This window comes from Apium graveolens, chromosome 9 (genome assembly GCF_009905375.1).
Source record: "Apium graveolens cultivar Ventura chromosome 9, ASM990537v1, whole genome shotgun sequence".
NCBI lineage: Eukaryota > Viridiplantae > Streptophyta > Magnoliopsida > Apiales > Apiaceae > Apium > Apium graveolens.
Genome location: NC_133655.1, coordinates 285,975,902 through 285,994,143, shown reverse-complemented (window position 1 = coordinate 285,994,143; position 18,242 = coordinate 285,975,902). Strand labels below are relative to the sequence as shown.

The window sequence follows — 18,242 nt, the reverse complement described above, 5'->3', positions numbered from 1 at the left end:
CGATTGACAATAACAAATACAATCAATTTCAATACCCATATCAATAACAAATACTTAAATTAAATAAATGAGGGTGAGAAGACTCGAATCCGAGTCCCTGCCTAAACAGAGCTCGTAAGTAACTTGTCAATCATAAATCCTAAGATGGCAGAGGAAGGTACCAACAACATCTCATACTCTTCAACATTCCTCCTCAATCGTACGATACTTTCTGTCAAGACAATATACTTACCAAAAATATACCAACACAAATAAAAAATATTTAAATTAAATAAATGGGGGTGGAAGGACTCGAACTCGAACCCGAGTACGGACATGATCTTATACTTTTTAACAACCTTAATAACTAACATAAATCAGAAAGTATTTATAATAAGTTAACAGAAATTTAGATATTTGAATAATTTTGTTAAAAACTAGCATTTTTAATTTTTGTTAATAAATCATAAATTAAAAATGCTTGGTTATGACTTAAAGTCATAAAATGTGATATAAATGATATGTAAATTATTATTAATAAGTTATTTAAATATTTAAATAATTTTACTTATTAGTTGGTGATGTTTTTGGTATATTATAATTTTTCCAAAAAAAATAATAAAATAATTTCATACTTGAATTAAAAAATAAAAAATATTTTAAAATTTTAGTCATGAATATTGTAAAGATATTTGAAGCTATTTTTGAATGTACCATAAAACACAAGTAAAATTTTTAAAGATTAATACCTTAAGACATGCACGAAGATGATATATAAAATTGAAAGGAGCAGGAGAGGTGGCCAAACGGATGGGTTAACCTCCCGAACTCGCCCCGGCTCGCCAATTTACCCGCGTATAACCAGCACGTATCGGGTCGTGTTAGAACCAGCACAAACCGTTACAACATGAGAGCTGATCACGAGTTCAGAAATTATGTTTCCGATAACGGCACGACACGCGGAACAACACGTGACATGGTTATTGTTTTAGGGATTTTCTATGGTGTGCCCAAGTGCACACAATAAGCACTAACTTTCCTGAGTTTGGTGCATTTTGATTGATCCTCTAATCATAAATATTGATGGACCCCCCTGCATTTACAACAACTCCACCGATCAAAATGCACCAAACTCAGAAAATTTAGTGATGGGCACACATTAGAAAGACCGATTGTTTTATTGTTTAACATTTTAGCAATTATAATATTCACGTGATTGTGACTCACAGCAGTGCAGCATATGCACAGTTATTCGATAATTTGTTTAAAACAATAAAAACACCTCGCCAACCCGCTTAACTCGTCAATCCGTTAACCCGCCTGACGAGCTTGCACCGTCTCTTTATGCAGCTTTCCAGCCTGACCCGTATACATAATACACCGCGAGTTATACACGAGCTCACCTGTCGTGATTCGGCACGAACCCTAACACCCCGTTCAGTAAGACGTGCCTTTCGCGAGTCTAGAATTTGAGAAATCGGCCCGCCAGAATCCCGGCAAGGCACGACACGCGGAACGACACGTGACATGGTCATTGTTTTATTGTTTAACATTTTAACAATTATAATATCCATGTGATTGTGACTCACAACAGTGCAACATATGCACAGTTATTCGACAATTTGTTTAAAACAATAAAAACACCTCGCCAACCCGCTTAACTCGTCAATTCGTCAACCCGCCTGACGCGCTTGCACCGTCTCTTTCTGCAGCCTTCCAGCCTGACCCGTATAACTCGTATACCCCGTGAGTTACATACGAGCTCACCTGTCGTGATTCGGCACGAACTCGAACGCCCCGTTCAGTAAGACGTGCCGTTCGCGAGTCTGGAATTTGAGAAATCGGTCCGCTGAAATCCCGGCACGGCACGGACGATCCGCTCGTTTAGCCACCTCTAAGAGTAGTAGTTGAAAACCTGCTTATGATATCTATGAAACTTGAATGTATAATGGATACCACTTTCTCGTTTTCACCGTAAATTTGAAAATATGAACATTAGCTTAAATCTCCAAACGGTTTGTTAAAATTGAAAATGAGTTTTGGAACCGTTTAAGCTGGAATCTAACATTGCTAAACATGCACTTAGTTTTTCCCTACGCTTCATAGTTTCTACTGGATCTTTGTTAATACTTGTTTTCAGTCTTTTATCTTATTATTAATTACAATGATTAGGGATTACCGATTTTTATATAGCTAGAACGCCTTTTACAAATTACGAATACTAATTTGTTAAGAATTAATCGGATTGAACATATAGGGTCATCGTTGACTCGATTCGAAATATCTACAAGATTGGGGGTAACAATTTGTATGAATTAAATAAATTATTGGAATTTCGAAAGTGATACTTTTTTGAGAAGCAGTATATTTCTAGTGTTGTTTAATGATATTTACAATACTTGATATCTTGTCATATATTTTATTCCGCCCAAATATATTTGTAAGTCAGATAATTGTCTATTCAACATTGCCGCATCTCTTTTTGGATGATGATGGAGTTTTCATTTTTTTTATTATGATCTCAAGTCTCTAACTTTTTATTTATGAAGTCTTGTTTCTGCAGCAGACCAATTCATTAACCCACTACTAAGTTGTTTCTTATAACATAATAACACCGAGCCCTTATTGCAACCCATGTTACCATATGAACTACTTTATTTTTAGTGCCAACGATTAAGAATTGTTTCCTATATCGTACTATTGAGACAAGGGTTTGCGTTTGATATACATATATAGAGATATTGAGATAGGGGGGCTTAATCAAGAATGGGTGACAAACGAGGAAAGGGTTTTTTTTACCGAGAGCAATAAAATCAGCCCTCAAAACTCTGTATACTGTTTATGCAAGGTTAAAGTTGATGTTTACGGAACATGTTCAATTCGGGGTTTATCGTTGACGTGAATCAAACATGCTTATTTAGATTTCTTACGATAACATGTAGCGAGCTTTAAACATTGGGTATGAGATTGATGGTCACATTGTGCTTGCATTGATGGCGTAAAAAGAAAATTACATAGTTGTTTACGCAGTGGTCATGATTGAATATAAAGAAATAGAGATATTAGTTGAATTTTTTCTATGACAATTACATAATATTTTTTGCGTTGGAGCCCGCAACAGAGAAGATCTCCTGCTTGTCCAGTTTCACGGATTCGGAATCCTATGAGTATCGACGAACATTTGTGTGAACCATTTTGGATATCACGCTTATCGGGAATATGTATACATTTCGAGATAAGTCCCATATGAAAATGTCACGGGCTTAGCTAATATCAATATCTTTTATATCACATACACTTTATTTGTTGCGCATTAAGTCGAGGGTCTGCACAGAAACTGTTAGTGTTTGTGCCCTAGAGACAACACTATGATGTTTTAGTTAAAGATATTTGTATTATTAATGTTTATGTTCTATCGATTATTCCCTTTATAATTTATTAATTCTTAATTTACTGCGATATAAATGTTAGATTAATAAATATCCTTGGAATATGATATGCAATTCTATATCTCTAAGTACCTGACTTGGAAATGAGATTATGAGAATAATATCAATATTCCTAAAGGTCCCTAGTCGAATATTATTATTAAGGGACAATAATAATGCATTAAGACTAGTGTGTTTGTTGACTGATGATCACATCTCATTGATCATAGGTATAATAATACTAAAGTCAAAGACACATGCAGATGTATATGTACATGGTGCTGGACAGACCCGATGTGAGATTCTACATGTCTGTTGTGTCATAAGTAATTCTCACAGTGATGATGATGTAATGGTCATTAGACCTGAAGTCATTATATTTTTATACGAGAATTAATATACATTGATTTCATTAAAAGTTATCCTTGACCGGGTAATAATAAAAGTGGACATTGGGTATATTATGAATCGTATAAGAAATATGAATGATCTAGATGGGATTTAACCCTCCTATTTTAGGAGTGATACTATTGGCCTCTTGTGTGAGCTAGACTACGAAATGCGTGGCCACGCTCAAATGTTGATTTGATATGATATTCTACTCATTGATCAAGGAAACCTGGATTAAACATTGATGAGGATGACACATTATATGACTCTATTTTAATCTATAATATATGGTTAAAGAAATTATATTACATTGTACATTATTCACGAAAGGTTTAATCGGTCACCGATTCAATTATTATTATTTGGGTAGCAATGATGTATTACCAGATGCCGCTCATTGTTTACGATTTTAAATTAGATTTAAAATTCGTTGCCAACTTAATAATATCCTATAGGGTCACTAACTAAGAATGTTTGAAGGATTATTTAATTTAAATTAGATTTAAATTATATTAAAGTAATTCGAATTATTTATAATATTAATTAAGTATAGCTTAATTAATTAGATAAATATTGATATTCGAATTTACTAATATTAATTATGAAATTTATTTGTTAAATAATTAAGTGAGACTTAATTATAATACAAATAGGAATTTCGAATTAATAATAACTTCTAATTAGTTAAGATTTATAATTCGTTTTTCTACTCTCTATATAATATCTCTTGTGTGGCTGATTTCGTGTTGAAAAAAAGACTTTTACCAAAAAAAACCTAGCCACCAAGGGAGAAGATGGAGAGAGTAAGAGGAAACGAGTTTGTGGTAGTACACATTCAATCCTTGAGTTCAAGCATTCGTGTGGATACCGATAGAGCATAGATCGCGAGAACGTGATGCGTGGTGATTGAACAAGTTTTGAATATCCATTAGTCAACCAATTGGTAACACTTCTTAAGGTAATCAATCTGATCTACGAATTAAATATATGTTTTTCGCATGAATCATGCGGTGGGTTTCGAAAATTCTGATTTTTTACGTTTTTAATTACTGTTTCCGTGGCGTTTATGTGCTTGAAACCCAACAATGACATCAGAGCTACTTGTGAAAAGTGTTTAATTCATTTATGTGTTTACTGGTTTTATTATGATAACATGTATACAATATTCCATGACTGTTATGTATGCGATTTTGTATGTTTTACATGTTGTTATGTTTATATATGCGTATGTATATATATGTTTTGAATATATGATATTCATGAGAGTTGTATAATCATATGATGATTATATAATCTGTATATATACTGATATATACATGTTTTGTGTTTGTTTTTATTATAAGAATCGTATTTGATACGATTCTGAATCAGATGCAGCGAATTTGCTGAAATCTGTGTCTGATGTCCGATTTTGGCGAACAAATACGCTATTTAATATGGAATCGAGCGTCTGAACGTAACCGGTAGCTAAAGCTATCTTAAACTGATCTGTAAGGCGTTTGACGTCATTTAGGACCTGTAATCTTCGATTTAATGTTATCAGATTTAATTTCGAATTTTAATTTTTTCATGATAGGGGCAGGCTCTGCGTACAATAATCTGTTTCCCTCCTCAAATATGTTTTTTTTTTGTTTCCAATGAAAATTTGTTATGTGATGTAAATATATGTTTTTGTACAATAATCGTTTTCTGCTTTTTTTAGTTCATTCAAACCTTTTCGATTATTGTTTTAGAAAATCACTATATTTATTTAAAACTAACAATATACTGATTTATTTATTTTAAATCAATTTTATCTATTGGTTTCACATTTTAACATCTTAGATCTTGATGGCGTTTGACGTAGACAGTTGTTTATTACTCCTATACTGAACATAATATGAGAAACTGTTTAAAAAAACTAAAATTTATCTTTTTTAAAATTGCTTTTTACTAGTTACATTTAGAACTGACATAATAACCTGTGCGAGGCACAAGTTATTTTCTAGATTTTTTTTACGCCATAGAATTCTTGATCGTTTTCTTATTGGTAAATATTGTGTAACGTCTAAAGTATATCGAATATAAGTTGAGTGTTTATCAATGTATATAATTTTTATGTAAGAGTCTAAGACATTAACAACGTACACAATGTTCCTAATATATCTCATTAATCAAATTACATATTTTCTTATTTATGTCATGTAATTTATATTTTTTGCATGAATACAAGCGGGGTAGTCACTGTACGTTTAAAAAGAAAAGATTTAAAGTTAGTTCATAGAATGTTGTCAGAGATCAGGCTTACCCCTCTCTGAAGGACTCGGGCTCTCCTCTCTCTTAGAGATTCAGGATCACCTCTCACTCAAGAGTTCGGGCTCTCCTATCTCTCAGAGATTTGGGCTCTTTACGCTAGTAAAGAGGCTCTCCTCTCCCTTTGCTAGCAGAGATTCAGGCTCTCTATGCTAGTAAACAGGCTCTCCTCTCTCTTTGCTAGCAGAGGTTCGGGCTCACCTCTCTCTCAAATATTTGGAATCACCTCTCTCTCATGAGTTCAGGCTCTCCCCTGTCTCAGAGATTCGGGCTCACCTCTCACTTGTGAGTCCGGGCTTTCCTCTCACTCATAGGTTCGGGCTCACATATTTAAGGAGCTCGACCTCACTTTGTTAAGAGAAGCTATGGCCCTCATCACAGGCAGGATTTGGAAAATGGGTCGCGAACCCACAATACTTGGGCTAATGTGAATACTTGAAGTATGGTGAGACACCAACCGGCTCACATCATGAATACAAATACAAACAAGAAATGCGGAAAAGAGAACGAAGCGAGGCCACGATGGCTCACTTCATGAATTTCATTGGGATGTGGGAATGACCCCACTAGGAGGGTTAATGTGAGCCGATATGGCCAGACCGACTCGCATTACCTAATCTTGGATGAATGGGCTGCCTTCCCACCGCATGAAGGCATGTTACACGATAGATGGACACCGCACACTAAGCTCATGAGCTCACACTCAGTGAATAAGACCATTCAAGGCTCTTTAAATTGCGGGCTTGCATCGCATGAAAGGGTCATGCGAGCTGGAATAAACTAATGAGGAAATGGCTCAACGTTTGGGAGAGACTAAACGTGCTCACCTCTCCGCTTTTTTGAGTAATTCTAGTTGATGCGAGCCGAGGTGACCAGGCCGGCTCGCATCATGCAAATTATACCTGCATTATGGATAATGACTTACAGACGATTCAGTTATTCTTAAATGTTGGGACCGACATGAAATATTCCTATAATTACGGAAAGAAATGCGGAGATGCCGCGAGATTGTAGGAGTCGTGTGCGGTCGTTCGGGATTTACGTGACTAATTGGTTGAAGGCCTCATTTGTGTGACTAAAAATGAACACGTATGTTTAATGCAGAGTCGAGTAAAAAATTTGAGTTTTGGTTAAATAAACCATGAGTAATGAGCTATTTTATTACTTAAGTCACTACTAATATAATATGCAACCACCTTGCTTAATTTAAAATGATTAGTAATGCATAACTAAAGTCGTCAATACCTACAATTGTAATATTGATATTCAAAAATATAACAAATAATAATTTACAGACATACATAGGCGCATGTGGTTTTATCTTTACTAATTTTGAAAGATTAAATGCTAATGATGCATTCGGGTTTATTAATACACTAGAAAATAATAGCAAAAATTTTTTATGTCGTGAAAATGAGAATGATAAATTAAATCTAAGTTTTTTTCAATGTGTTAAAAATTGGGTATATTATGTCAATTTTAATTTATGAATTATGACATCGAAACATATCTGACATATTATAAAATTAACTTTGTATAATAGATTAGATTAAAAACTAAGAACACGGTTGGGTCAACTTTAGTTATTGAAATAAGAAATTAACAATGACATAAAATCAACATAAACGTTAAATTTAAAAATATCATTTTTCATAAAAACTAAACTTAAAAAATCTCACTAATTTTATCATAGTGTTCTCCTATTATATATAGAAGAGATTGATTTAATTCAAAAGTTTTTTTTAATAAAAAACACCTTCCACCAACTACTTTTGAGAATATATACCAACCATACTTTCGACATTTTTCGGTTTTGGCGGGAAACACATCTTAAACTTTCTTAATAATATTATTTATAATATTCTACATCAAAACATGAGAAAATATCCAGAATATCCACATTTGTGCTATAACAGCCAGGAATATCTATCTGCAGATGATGACCCAAAATACCGAGTGGATACTCATTTTGTAAAGATACAATATGCCAGAAATGGAAAGATTTAGAGATAACTTAAAGTAGGGTTTAATATATTTTATTGCATGTTGTGTAAACCTGTATTACTAATATATAAAGTAACACTGGTCATTTGTTTTTAGTTGCATCAAATAGATCTAGTTTTTTTATAACTCTTTCGAGGAAGAAGTTGAGTTCTTAACTTAAAAAGAACCCAGGATTTGTAGCAAAACACTAGCTTGATATTAATACAAAATTAATTGAGTTTTGAAATATTGTGTCCACTGTTTTATTTCAGCTAACATAAATTACCGCATTTCTAATCTGCTTTGTCAACCAAGTAAGAAACATTCAAAAAGTCTTAAAAATATCCAAAACACATTCACCCCCTCTGTGTTGTATTCATTACCTAACATGAGGAGATAAGAGCAAGTCCAACGAGCTAACTATCTCATGTCTTAACTTAATATTTAAGGATTTTGACACAAAATAGTGCTACAACAGCCTCTTAAATGGCTCCTCAAAAGTTAAGACACTAATTTTATTCTTTATGTTTAAAAAAACACCAGTCATTCCTTATTTTATTTCACCAATTAAATAATCACTTCGCTCCAAATCTATATCTCTTTTTTCATCACTTTTTATTAGTGGAGAATTTGAACTTAATATTATTATATCTATAAAAAGCAAATATAAGTAGCATTGTTGGAGTTGCAGGACCTATCTTATAATGTCTTAAATTACTAATAACTATATTTTTTACAATATTTTTAAGGAACATCTAAGATACTGTGAGATTTGCTCTAAGGTTCCTTAAAAATAAGGGAGATGAGGAGTATATCAAAATTTTAAGATACAAGAGCCTGTCGGAGTGACAGAATGTGTCAAATTCCTTATATTTTGAATTTAAGGGATCATTTAGTTAATTTTTCGTAGATACTCTAAACATGCAACTTATTTACATTTTAGAAGTAGTCCCCACTTGATTTAAAAAAAAAATATGTCCCGATTCTGAAAAGGTCGGCTTTTTTAATACCCGGATAGTTCGCTGGATTTTTGTGCATCGATATTAGGGCTGTTCATGGTTTAGACAACCCCGACCAAATCGAACCAACACCCCCACTTTTCGGCCGACCAAACCGATTTAAAAAACCCGGACACTTCATTTGGTTAAAATAATTCAGACCGACCTAAATGGGTTGGCTACGAGTTTCATATTTTTTCAATCAACCCAATGCAATCTGATTTAAATTACAAATTTGCTCAATAATTTAAATATATGTCAAACATTTTATATACAATGATATATTATACAATCTATTATACTTTTATTTATAGATATATGATTAAATTCTATGTACATGACATGCGACATAATTTACGTTACTAAATTATAAAACTAATCAATATAACATATATAAACAACACGTCCTAAGTTATAGGTATTTTAGTTTTGCTTAAATTTCCGAAATGTGTGTTATTATATAATATTAAGGGATTGCTGTTCTTAGGACGTTCTCAGGAAACACGCTTGAGATTAAAAAAACAACACTAACATATGGGTATTTTTGTAAATACAGGGGGGTGTATTTGTATTTACAGATTTGCCTTTCAAATTTTATATTATAAAATATCTTAAACTCTGGTAATTTGTGTGTGAACACTTTGAGGTCTAGTTTTCTTTAATATTAAACAGCTTTATAAATTATTAAACACATTCAAACTGACCCATCTCAACCCAATCAAACTCCAACCGACGGAGGACGAGTATAGTTGAATTATAAATTTATTTTTTTATGAGTTGGGTCAAAAAATTTCAAACTAATTTAAGTGACCCGAGTTAAAAATGTCTAAAATCCTATTAACCCGACTCATGTTACGAATTTATTTTTTGACAAGTTGGGTCAAAAATTTCCAAACTAATTTAAGTAAGCCGAGTTACAAAAATGTTTATAATCCTGCTAACCCGACCCAAGAACACTCGTAATCAGTGTTCCGAGAACAAAGGCCCAGATTGTCACTATTTCAATTAATAATGCCCAAATTGTCACTTTAGGGAAGAAAGACCCAAAATGTCACCTTATAACGTCATATAATGTTCCGTTTTTTAATACATACAAAACGGAATATCGTCTTCCGTTTTGCCTCTTATTCTTTTAATAAAGTAGCAACGTGACTTCAAGTCACGTTTTGTATTGCCTTTATTTTCTGTTTTGTTTTCTTATTTTAAGCTTGTTTTGATGTATTATTTAGGGTTTCGGAAACATCATTTAATGTTACGTTTTTCAATATTTATATTTATTTAATATTTTTAGAATTTATAAATGATACCATAATTTAACAATTTTTAGCATTTAGAGTTCACCAATTCCCTTTTGGGTTTTAGAAACATTTAAAAAGAAATTAATAAATGTTACGCCGATTTAGGGTTTAGGGCCCTAAACCCTAGAGCCTAAACCCTAATTTAACCTAGGCCTTAGGGCCTTTAGGCCCTAACCCCAGGAACCAGAAAAATTAATTTTAAATTAAATAATTATAAAATTTAAGGATGTAACTTAATTTAATAATTTTAACATTTTAGTGTTCAGCAATCCCCTTTTGGATTTAGAAAATAATTTAAAATATTTTTTATTAATTTATTATTTAATAATTTACAAGATATAGTGTTTTGTTTATATATTTTTTTAAAAAAGGTAAAAACGTTTTGTTACAAAACGCTGTTTTATCTAACGTTTTACCCTATAAAAAAAATCAAAGTGTTAAAATGGTACACGAAGTTCCGTTTTCTTATATATAAAAAAAATTAAAGTGCTAAAACGGCAGACGAAGTTCAGTTTTACCTTTAAATAAAAAAAATTAAAACGGAACACGATGTTCCGTTAAGAAATGATATATATGACCATCTTTTTCGAAAAGAAAAAATGACCAAAATACCTCTTTTTAGATGTCCTTTTGCCCAAAATACCCATTCTGGAAAAAGATGCCCAAAATACCCACTAGATACTCCACCGATACTGGAGTATCAGGATAATACGCCAATTTCAATGGAGTATCAGGATGATACTCCTTTATCAGTAGAGTATCATGGCAGATACTCCTCTGTCAGTGGAGTATCAGTCCGGATACTCCTTTACCAGTGGAGTATCAGTCTTGATACTCCTTTCCCAGTGGAGTATCACTTTTATTTTTTTTAATAAAATATTTTTAAAAAATAAAATTAAAAATTTAAAATTTTAGATGATACTCCACTGACAAAGGAGTATATGGGTGGATACTCCATTGACAAAGGAGTATATGGGTGGATACTCCACTGACAAAGGAGTATCATCCTGATACTCCCATGTCACTGGAGTATCCACCGGATACTCCACTGAAAATGGAGTATATGGTGGGTATTTTGGACAGCTTAAAATTCTGGTGGGTATTTTGGGCGATTATTATTTAAAAATGGTTATTTTGGTTTTTCACCCTTTCGAAAATGACAATTTGGACCATTTTTTTTGTCAAAGTGACATATAAGACCACCGCTCCGATTTGCTCCCGCGATATACTGCTCAAATCTCAAGCGTCGACCGACATAAAACTTAAAAACAATCAGCGGCCGAGATTAAATCAAAAATCACGTGACCATGACGTGCATTTAATCCCACAATAGCTACGTGTCTGAAATCAAATGCAAATCAAAGCACATGACCTAAGCACACACTATATAAATAGCAAAACGTTATCGAAACTCAAATAGTAACTTCCTCGCCAAGACATAAACAACGGCAAATTCACGAAACAAAATAATAGATAAAATAAAAACATTATTTCTCTTTTAAGTTTTCCGTAGTGTTACAGATTTTGTAAATGAGAATTATTCGGTCAGATATTGTTTTGCGATTTATCGAATAATTTTTTAAAAAATTGAATAATTTATTATAAATTTATCAAAAATTGATCAAATCGAACAAATATTTTAACCGAATTTTGAACAATTTATCAATAAATTTTAAAAAACCGACCCATTTCTATATACCAAGAGACTTGCAAATCTCTCTCTCTAATAAATTAAAATAAATAAAAATATAAACTTACTTGTTTTATACAACAGTCTAGCAAACGTGTCCTGCGTTTAATCTCTCCCCCATCTCTCTCTCTCTCTCTCTCTCTCTCTCTCTCTCTCTGTGCGTGTATTATATGTATAGTAATTGATGCCGCGAAGGGAGTAATCGAAGAATTGTAAAGATGTTAGAAGATCAGGTAGCGTTTTTGCTACAAAAGTACCTCGGGAACTACGTTTTAGGGCTTAGTAAAGAAGCTCTCAAGATCAGCGTCTGGCAAGGTCTATTTCATCTCTATCTATACTTACATACTCTTGTATGTATACATTTATTTGTTGTTCACTTCACTTTACTTGAATTCTCGCTGATTGTTTGATATCGAAATTCGAGTCGTGTTGCGATAAATTTTGATTAAATTAGATGCTTGTGAAATTGAATTTAGTTGTTTATGTGACAATATGAAGTTAATTGAAGTGATATTTGCGATTTTGTTTGAATTTGACGAGGTGCGAGTGGAATTAGGGCTTAGTGAGAGTGTTTGTTGTTTTCGTGTTTTATTTAGAAAGTTTAGTGAATTAGTAAATACTAAATAGTAAGTTTGAGTATGATGTTCTCGAGTTAAGTATAATAAGTTGTGTGGTGTCTGTATAGTGTTTTACGGAGTGTGGAATGTTTTAGTACTGTTTATGAGAAGTTATGTGAGGAGTGTGTAATTGTTGATATGTAGGGATGTAGAGTTTTCGAATAAGTTAATATGTGCTGTTTTCGTTTTTTTATATAGAAATTTCAGGGGAGAACTTAAACATTAAGTTCTCGGATGATATTATAGAATCAAGTATTATAAGTTGTGTGGTGCTAGTTGTCCATTATGGAGCATGGAATGTATTAGTGTAGTTTACAAAAAGTTACGGCGGGAGTGTTTATATATAGTGCTGCGGTATCCTCTTAGTGATGAAAGCGATATTGGAGTATAATAGTAGATGTGAAAGTTGAACATATGTGCGGAAGAATAAGGTACAGGTGAGGATTTGGGAACAGATTTTAATTAACTTTGTAGTATGTGATAGTTGTCCGATAATATGACTCAAGGATGGTTTTACGTATCTTCGAAAAACTAGTTTTGAATATTGTGATACAGGTAATTGTTGCAGATAGTGTCGGTTAGTTGTAAAGGAATCCAGTGAAGTGTAATTGACTGATTATATTTAATTAACTCAGAAATACAAAGTTTTTTTCCCGAAAATTATGCTTTTACATAATAAAAATGAAGAACCAGGTAGATTTTTTTGGGGTACATTCTAAGGAGTATTTTCGGTCTCTTCTCAATTCCAGTAACACAACCATCGGGATCACTAATATCTGCATGCTAGATTTACTACTCTGTTTCCATCATTATATGCTTGTAAGGAAATTAGTTAGTGATATCTCTCAGGATAGCTCAGTCTTAGTATAGTATAAGTATAGTATATTGTGTTAGTAAGGGCAGTATAGTCATTTTCTGTTTGTCATGTTAGTTACTATACTAGTATACTGTGATAGCAATAGGTCTATAAATACTTTTTAACAGTTCCGTGATTTCATTAGATTGAATATGAAACTGGAAATCATTTCCACCAGATCTCTATCTCTCTCTCTTAACTACTTTCTCTGTCTAGGGGTTCTTGCTCTTAACTCTGACTTCTCCCTCTTTTCTGCTCCAATCTCTCTGTTTCTCTCTAAATCTCTCTCTAATCTCTTTGTTTCTTCTAAACCAGAAAATACCAAAAATATACGTAAATACTCATAAAAGTCATGGAGAACCTGACTAAATCTTCCACTAGACCTTTACTATCAGCATCATTTTCTTTTTATTCCATCTTAGAAATTAAGTTAAGGAGCTTTATTAGGAGCACTATTAATTTTTCTCTTTGTTAGAAAGAGAGTCTTTATGCTTTTTACGTGATAGTTAGGTATTATTTCTGTTATCGCCAATGTTGATTTTGTGGGGTTTATTTGCTGTATAAGAATTGGTTGGTATCTGTTTCAGTTTTTTTTAAATGTAGATTTGTTTATGCTACATTCTTATATCTTTATTAAATCTGCAGGCGATGTAGAGTTGAATAATATGCAGCTGAAGCCTGAAGCACTTAATGCTTTAAAGTTACCTGTAAAAGTGAAGGCAGGGTTTCTTGGCTCGGTGAAGCTCAAGGCATGTCCTAACATAGATTAAATGCTTAAATTATTTTCTGATCACCTTATAGGCTCTATATTTTTATGCCATTTACCTATCTCTTTTTTCCAATTAGGTGGGTGACATCATAATCGATCAATCTAATAATTAAGAATAATAGTAAGGAAAAGGAAAACACACCCTACCCTTTGCACTCATAAGTATGCAAATATAAAGTGCCCTAACTTCTGTCAGAGGGCTGTGACTCGGTTATGTGCAGCATTTATCTTCTCAAGAATATTGTTAAGGTGGTTTTCATGAATTTTAGTATTAAATCTGCATTAAAATGAATGCATTACTGATGTGTCTTTATTTGCTGTACTTGTTTATATACTGTCTGAATAAGAATAGCCTCAGTGATAGATCTCTATTAGCCAAAAATGAACATATGACATTATTGCACTTCACTACATTTTTTCTGTTAATGTCAACTTGTTTAACAGTAGATGCAAAAGTCATCTTCACTTGAATCCGTTGTGAAGTCTAAAGCAAATTCTTGGTCAGGTAGTGGCGACAACATGACAAACAATAAATGCATTATGGATGTGTCTTTATTTGCTATACTTGTATGTATGCTGTTATATTATGAATACCTTAATTGACAAATCTTTCTTAGCCAAAATTTAAGACATGAAATTATTGCACTTCACTAGATTTTTTACATTATGTCAACTTGTTTTAAATTTGTCAGTAATTGATGTTGATTTCCCACTTTGTATTATTAAGAAAGTAAAAGAATCTCCTTAGTGGTTATACTCTCCGTTAGAACATTTACTATCTGATTTTGCTGAGTGCGTATAATATTTTCAAAGGTTTTATAAATAAAGTCTAAATTTCAGGTTCCATGGAGCAGAATTGGCCAAGATCCAGTTATAGTTTCTCTGGATCGGATCTTTTTATTAGCTGAACCTGCTACACGTGTTGAAGGGTCGACCGAGGATGCTGTTCAAGAAGTTAAAAAGACTCGAATACGAGTAAGACTGTGTAAGCTCAAATACTACACGTTTCTGTGATTGATATTGACGTTCTGCTTTATTTTACTTTACAGGAAATGGAGATGAAGCTTCTGGAGAGCAAACAAATATTAACGAATGAGATGGTTTGCTTTTTCACCCTTCATTAGCAGTGTGTTTTTGCTTATTGTAGAATATATTTCACCCATGCGTGTACTGTTGGGTCGAAATGAATTTATTCTTTCAAGGCACTGAGGTCATCTTTCTAAGATTAGGCTCACTTGATAGTTAAGCATCTTTCCTGTTAATTGATCTTGGAAAACAAAGCTTGCAGCTTAACTGTTTAAAAGGATATTACAGCCTGTATCAGATTCTATGGTTTCTGTTTATAATAATTTTTGTAAAGAATGAGGTCCTAGTAACCTCAAACCTGACGCGAGGAGCCTTTTCATCTAACCTGCAAGAAGTCGAACCAAATATTTGCTAATTTTATTTCACACTTTGGAAAGAATCTACGTTTAATTGGTCTGCTTTTGCCATGTTAGCTGCTAGGAACAATGCGGTCTCCACCTCTAGATTGAATTATAGACACATGCTAAGCCAACCACCTTCTAATTTGATTAAGGAATGGATGCTGTCATATTAAATTTCTATTTTAAAACTGGTGTTTCTGGGACACTCAGAGTTAACGTATCCGCCTTCTTTTTTACTATGACAACTCAACAATGTTATAATCTATTGCCTTGGTAAATACAGAATTATTATCCTTACTAATAATGTGAAAACAACCTTGTTCTATTTATCAAGGAAAAATATCTATTCACGTGGCTCTAGCTGTTTCGATCGAGTCATTGAGCGGTATCATTATCAAATATATGTTAGGTATTTTTTACGTTCTATACATATACAATCACTTTGGTAAGAACCTTTATAATCTTTAAAAGCTCAATGCAATGGCATAATCATATCGCTGATAATGTATTATTTGTATGGAGACATTTCTTCTTATGAAGTCACGAGGCATTCAGTTGTAACGTGCAAGGAGCTTATAAAGTTTGATGGTATTTCATAAAAACTCTGCAAAAGTATCTAGTATTTAGAATATGAATGACTTTTGATGATATTTTTCCTAAATTTAAGAGGATGTTCCTATGTATAACAATTGACACTGCAGTATTCTTTTTTTTTTTCTCATGTTCTTTAATCTCTATTCTAAAATTCAAGATGTTTTTTTAGGATTTGTCAGTTGACATATCTGTATTCTTTTTACTCTCTCTCTCTCTCTCGTATAATTTTTACTCGGTTTGAAAATTCTATGTTTGTTATATACTCTCAGTATATACATACTAATTTTTAATTCTTCTCTCTCTCTGTCCTAGTATACTAATTTTTAGTTTTTACTCGGTTTAAAAATTCAATGTTTGTTTGTATACTCTCTTACTTTTAACAATCTATTTTTTAGTATGATTTTTTCTGCATGTCAAAATTAACAAGCATAGCGTATGCCTAATTTTTTTTTACAATTATTAAAATTAAATTATCTGAAATGTATAAGATTTACCTATGCAAAGTCTATTTTTTTCTGGTTAATTGTACATGGTGAAATCTAACAAAGTTTAAGAAGTATTAGTTAACTTTATCGTAATAATTTGAAGGAGGGCATCTATTGAACAAAATAAATCTGTTAAGAAGTATAAGAAATCTTTTGTACTTTCAAGGATAAATTATGTACATATTAGACATAATGAAAAAATTGTTTGTTCACTTCTTGTATGTAATATAATTATTAATTTTATATATTGTTTATAAGAAATTATACAATCATATATTTATTATACCAGAGCGCTAGAATGTCTATATTTGTCTTCCTAACTAAAGTATCTAGAAATTGTCTAAATATTCAAATTTTTTATGAAAGTCATTGAGAAGTCATTAAACTCATTTTTCTATTTTTTTATAGAAAGTCCTGATATAATACAGCCTTCTTATTGTGAAAATCTGAAGTCTCCATTTTCATACAATTTTTATCTACGGCAAAGTTCTCTTTAAGGTCTTTTTTGCGGCAATGGTGCTATTAATATTTAGGTACAAGCTATTTTTTTTATATATATTCATTTGGCGCAAGAACTTCTCCTTGATAATAATTAAAACCCAAAGCAAGTAGGTGCTTTAATTGTTGGAACTAAATTGTACTTCCAAACTTTATCACATCGTCATTTTGAAATGACCGACCCACCAGTACTACATGTTCAGCATAAAGTTGTTACGCTTGTCATTATCCAACAGAATATCTGATCGGAACTAGCAGTTGAAATACCTACATATAGTGATTAAATGTTTTAGTCGACGCCCTTAGCTGATCAATTTATTGTACAGTTTGTAAATTCAAAGAAACAAGCATTTATTGATTAGTCTCTAAAAATTTCAGAGTCTAATTAACCGCGAGATGTAAGTGCAGCTGTCTTACTGTTCTTATTATTTCACATAGTTATCCTACTGGAGCTGAATGCGCACAAGGAATTTAAATAATGAAGCTAGAAGCATTGTCTCACAACCCACATATAGTGATGCTTTCAGTCGATTGTTCAAGTTAATAGCTCAACTTCTCGAAAACAAAGAAATTAGAAATATGTCTACATCTTTGCTCAACTTCGTAAATTTTATTTGGACATGCTTTTCGGGTGACAAGCGAGCCTGAGTTATAACTAATAGTTTTTTTGGTACTAGACTACTGGTACTCATTTCAGTATCTGTATCTGATAAGTTTGCGTTGGATTTGTACACTCAGAAGACAAAGGTCTGATAAAAGTGAATGTTAGGTATTCGGTCTTAAAGCTATTAACCTAAGGATTTTGCTGCAACTGCAAACAGGCATATTTAACTGCTTTGTTGTTTATCAGAGAATTGGGAAAGAATGTCAGTCTCACGTAATTGCCTTTATTCTCAAGTGTTTATAGGTCAACTTTCTGGATATATGTAATTAAACTG

The 18,242-nt window shown here is 32.5% G+C and overlaps 1 protein-coding gene across 2 annotated transcripts in view; it reads left to right on the top strand.

The window, feature by feature from the left end:
• The first annotated feature begins 12,154 nt into the window (after positions 1-12,154).
• The window catches only part of LOC141684416 (uncharacterized), a 47,802-nt gene continuing 41,714 nt past the window's right edge, over positions 12,155-18,242 (top strand). For both annotated transcript variants that reach the window (XM_074489392.1, XM_074489391.1), the window contains exons 1-4: positions 12,155-12,373; positions 14,177-14,280; positions 15,141-15,275; positions 15,350-15,400. In XM_074489392.1, the coding sequence (XP_074345493.1) occupies positions 12,277-12,373; positions 14,177-14,280; positions 15,141-15,275; positions 15,350-15,400 (387 nt within the window). In that variant the 5' untranslated portion in view covers positions 12,155-12,276. The remainder of the gene's footprint in view (positions 12,374-14,176; positions 14,281-15,140; positions 15,276-15,349; positions 15,401-18,242) is intronic.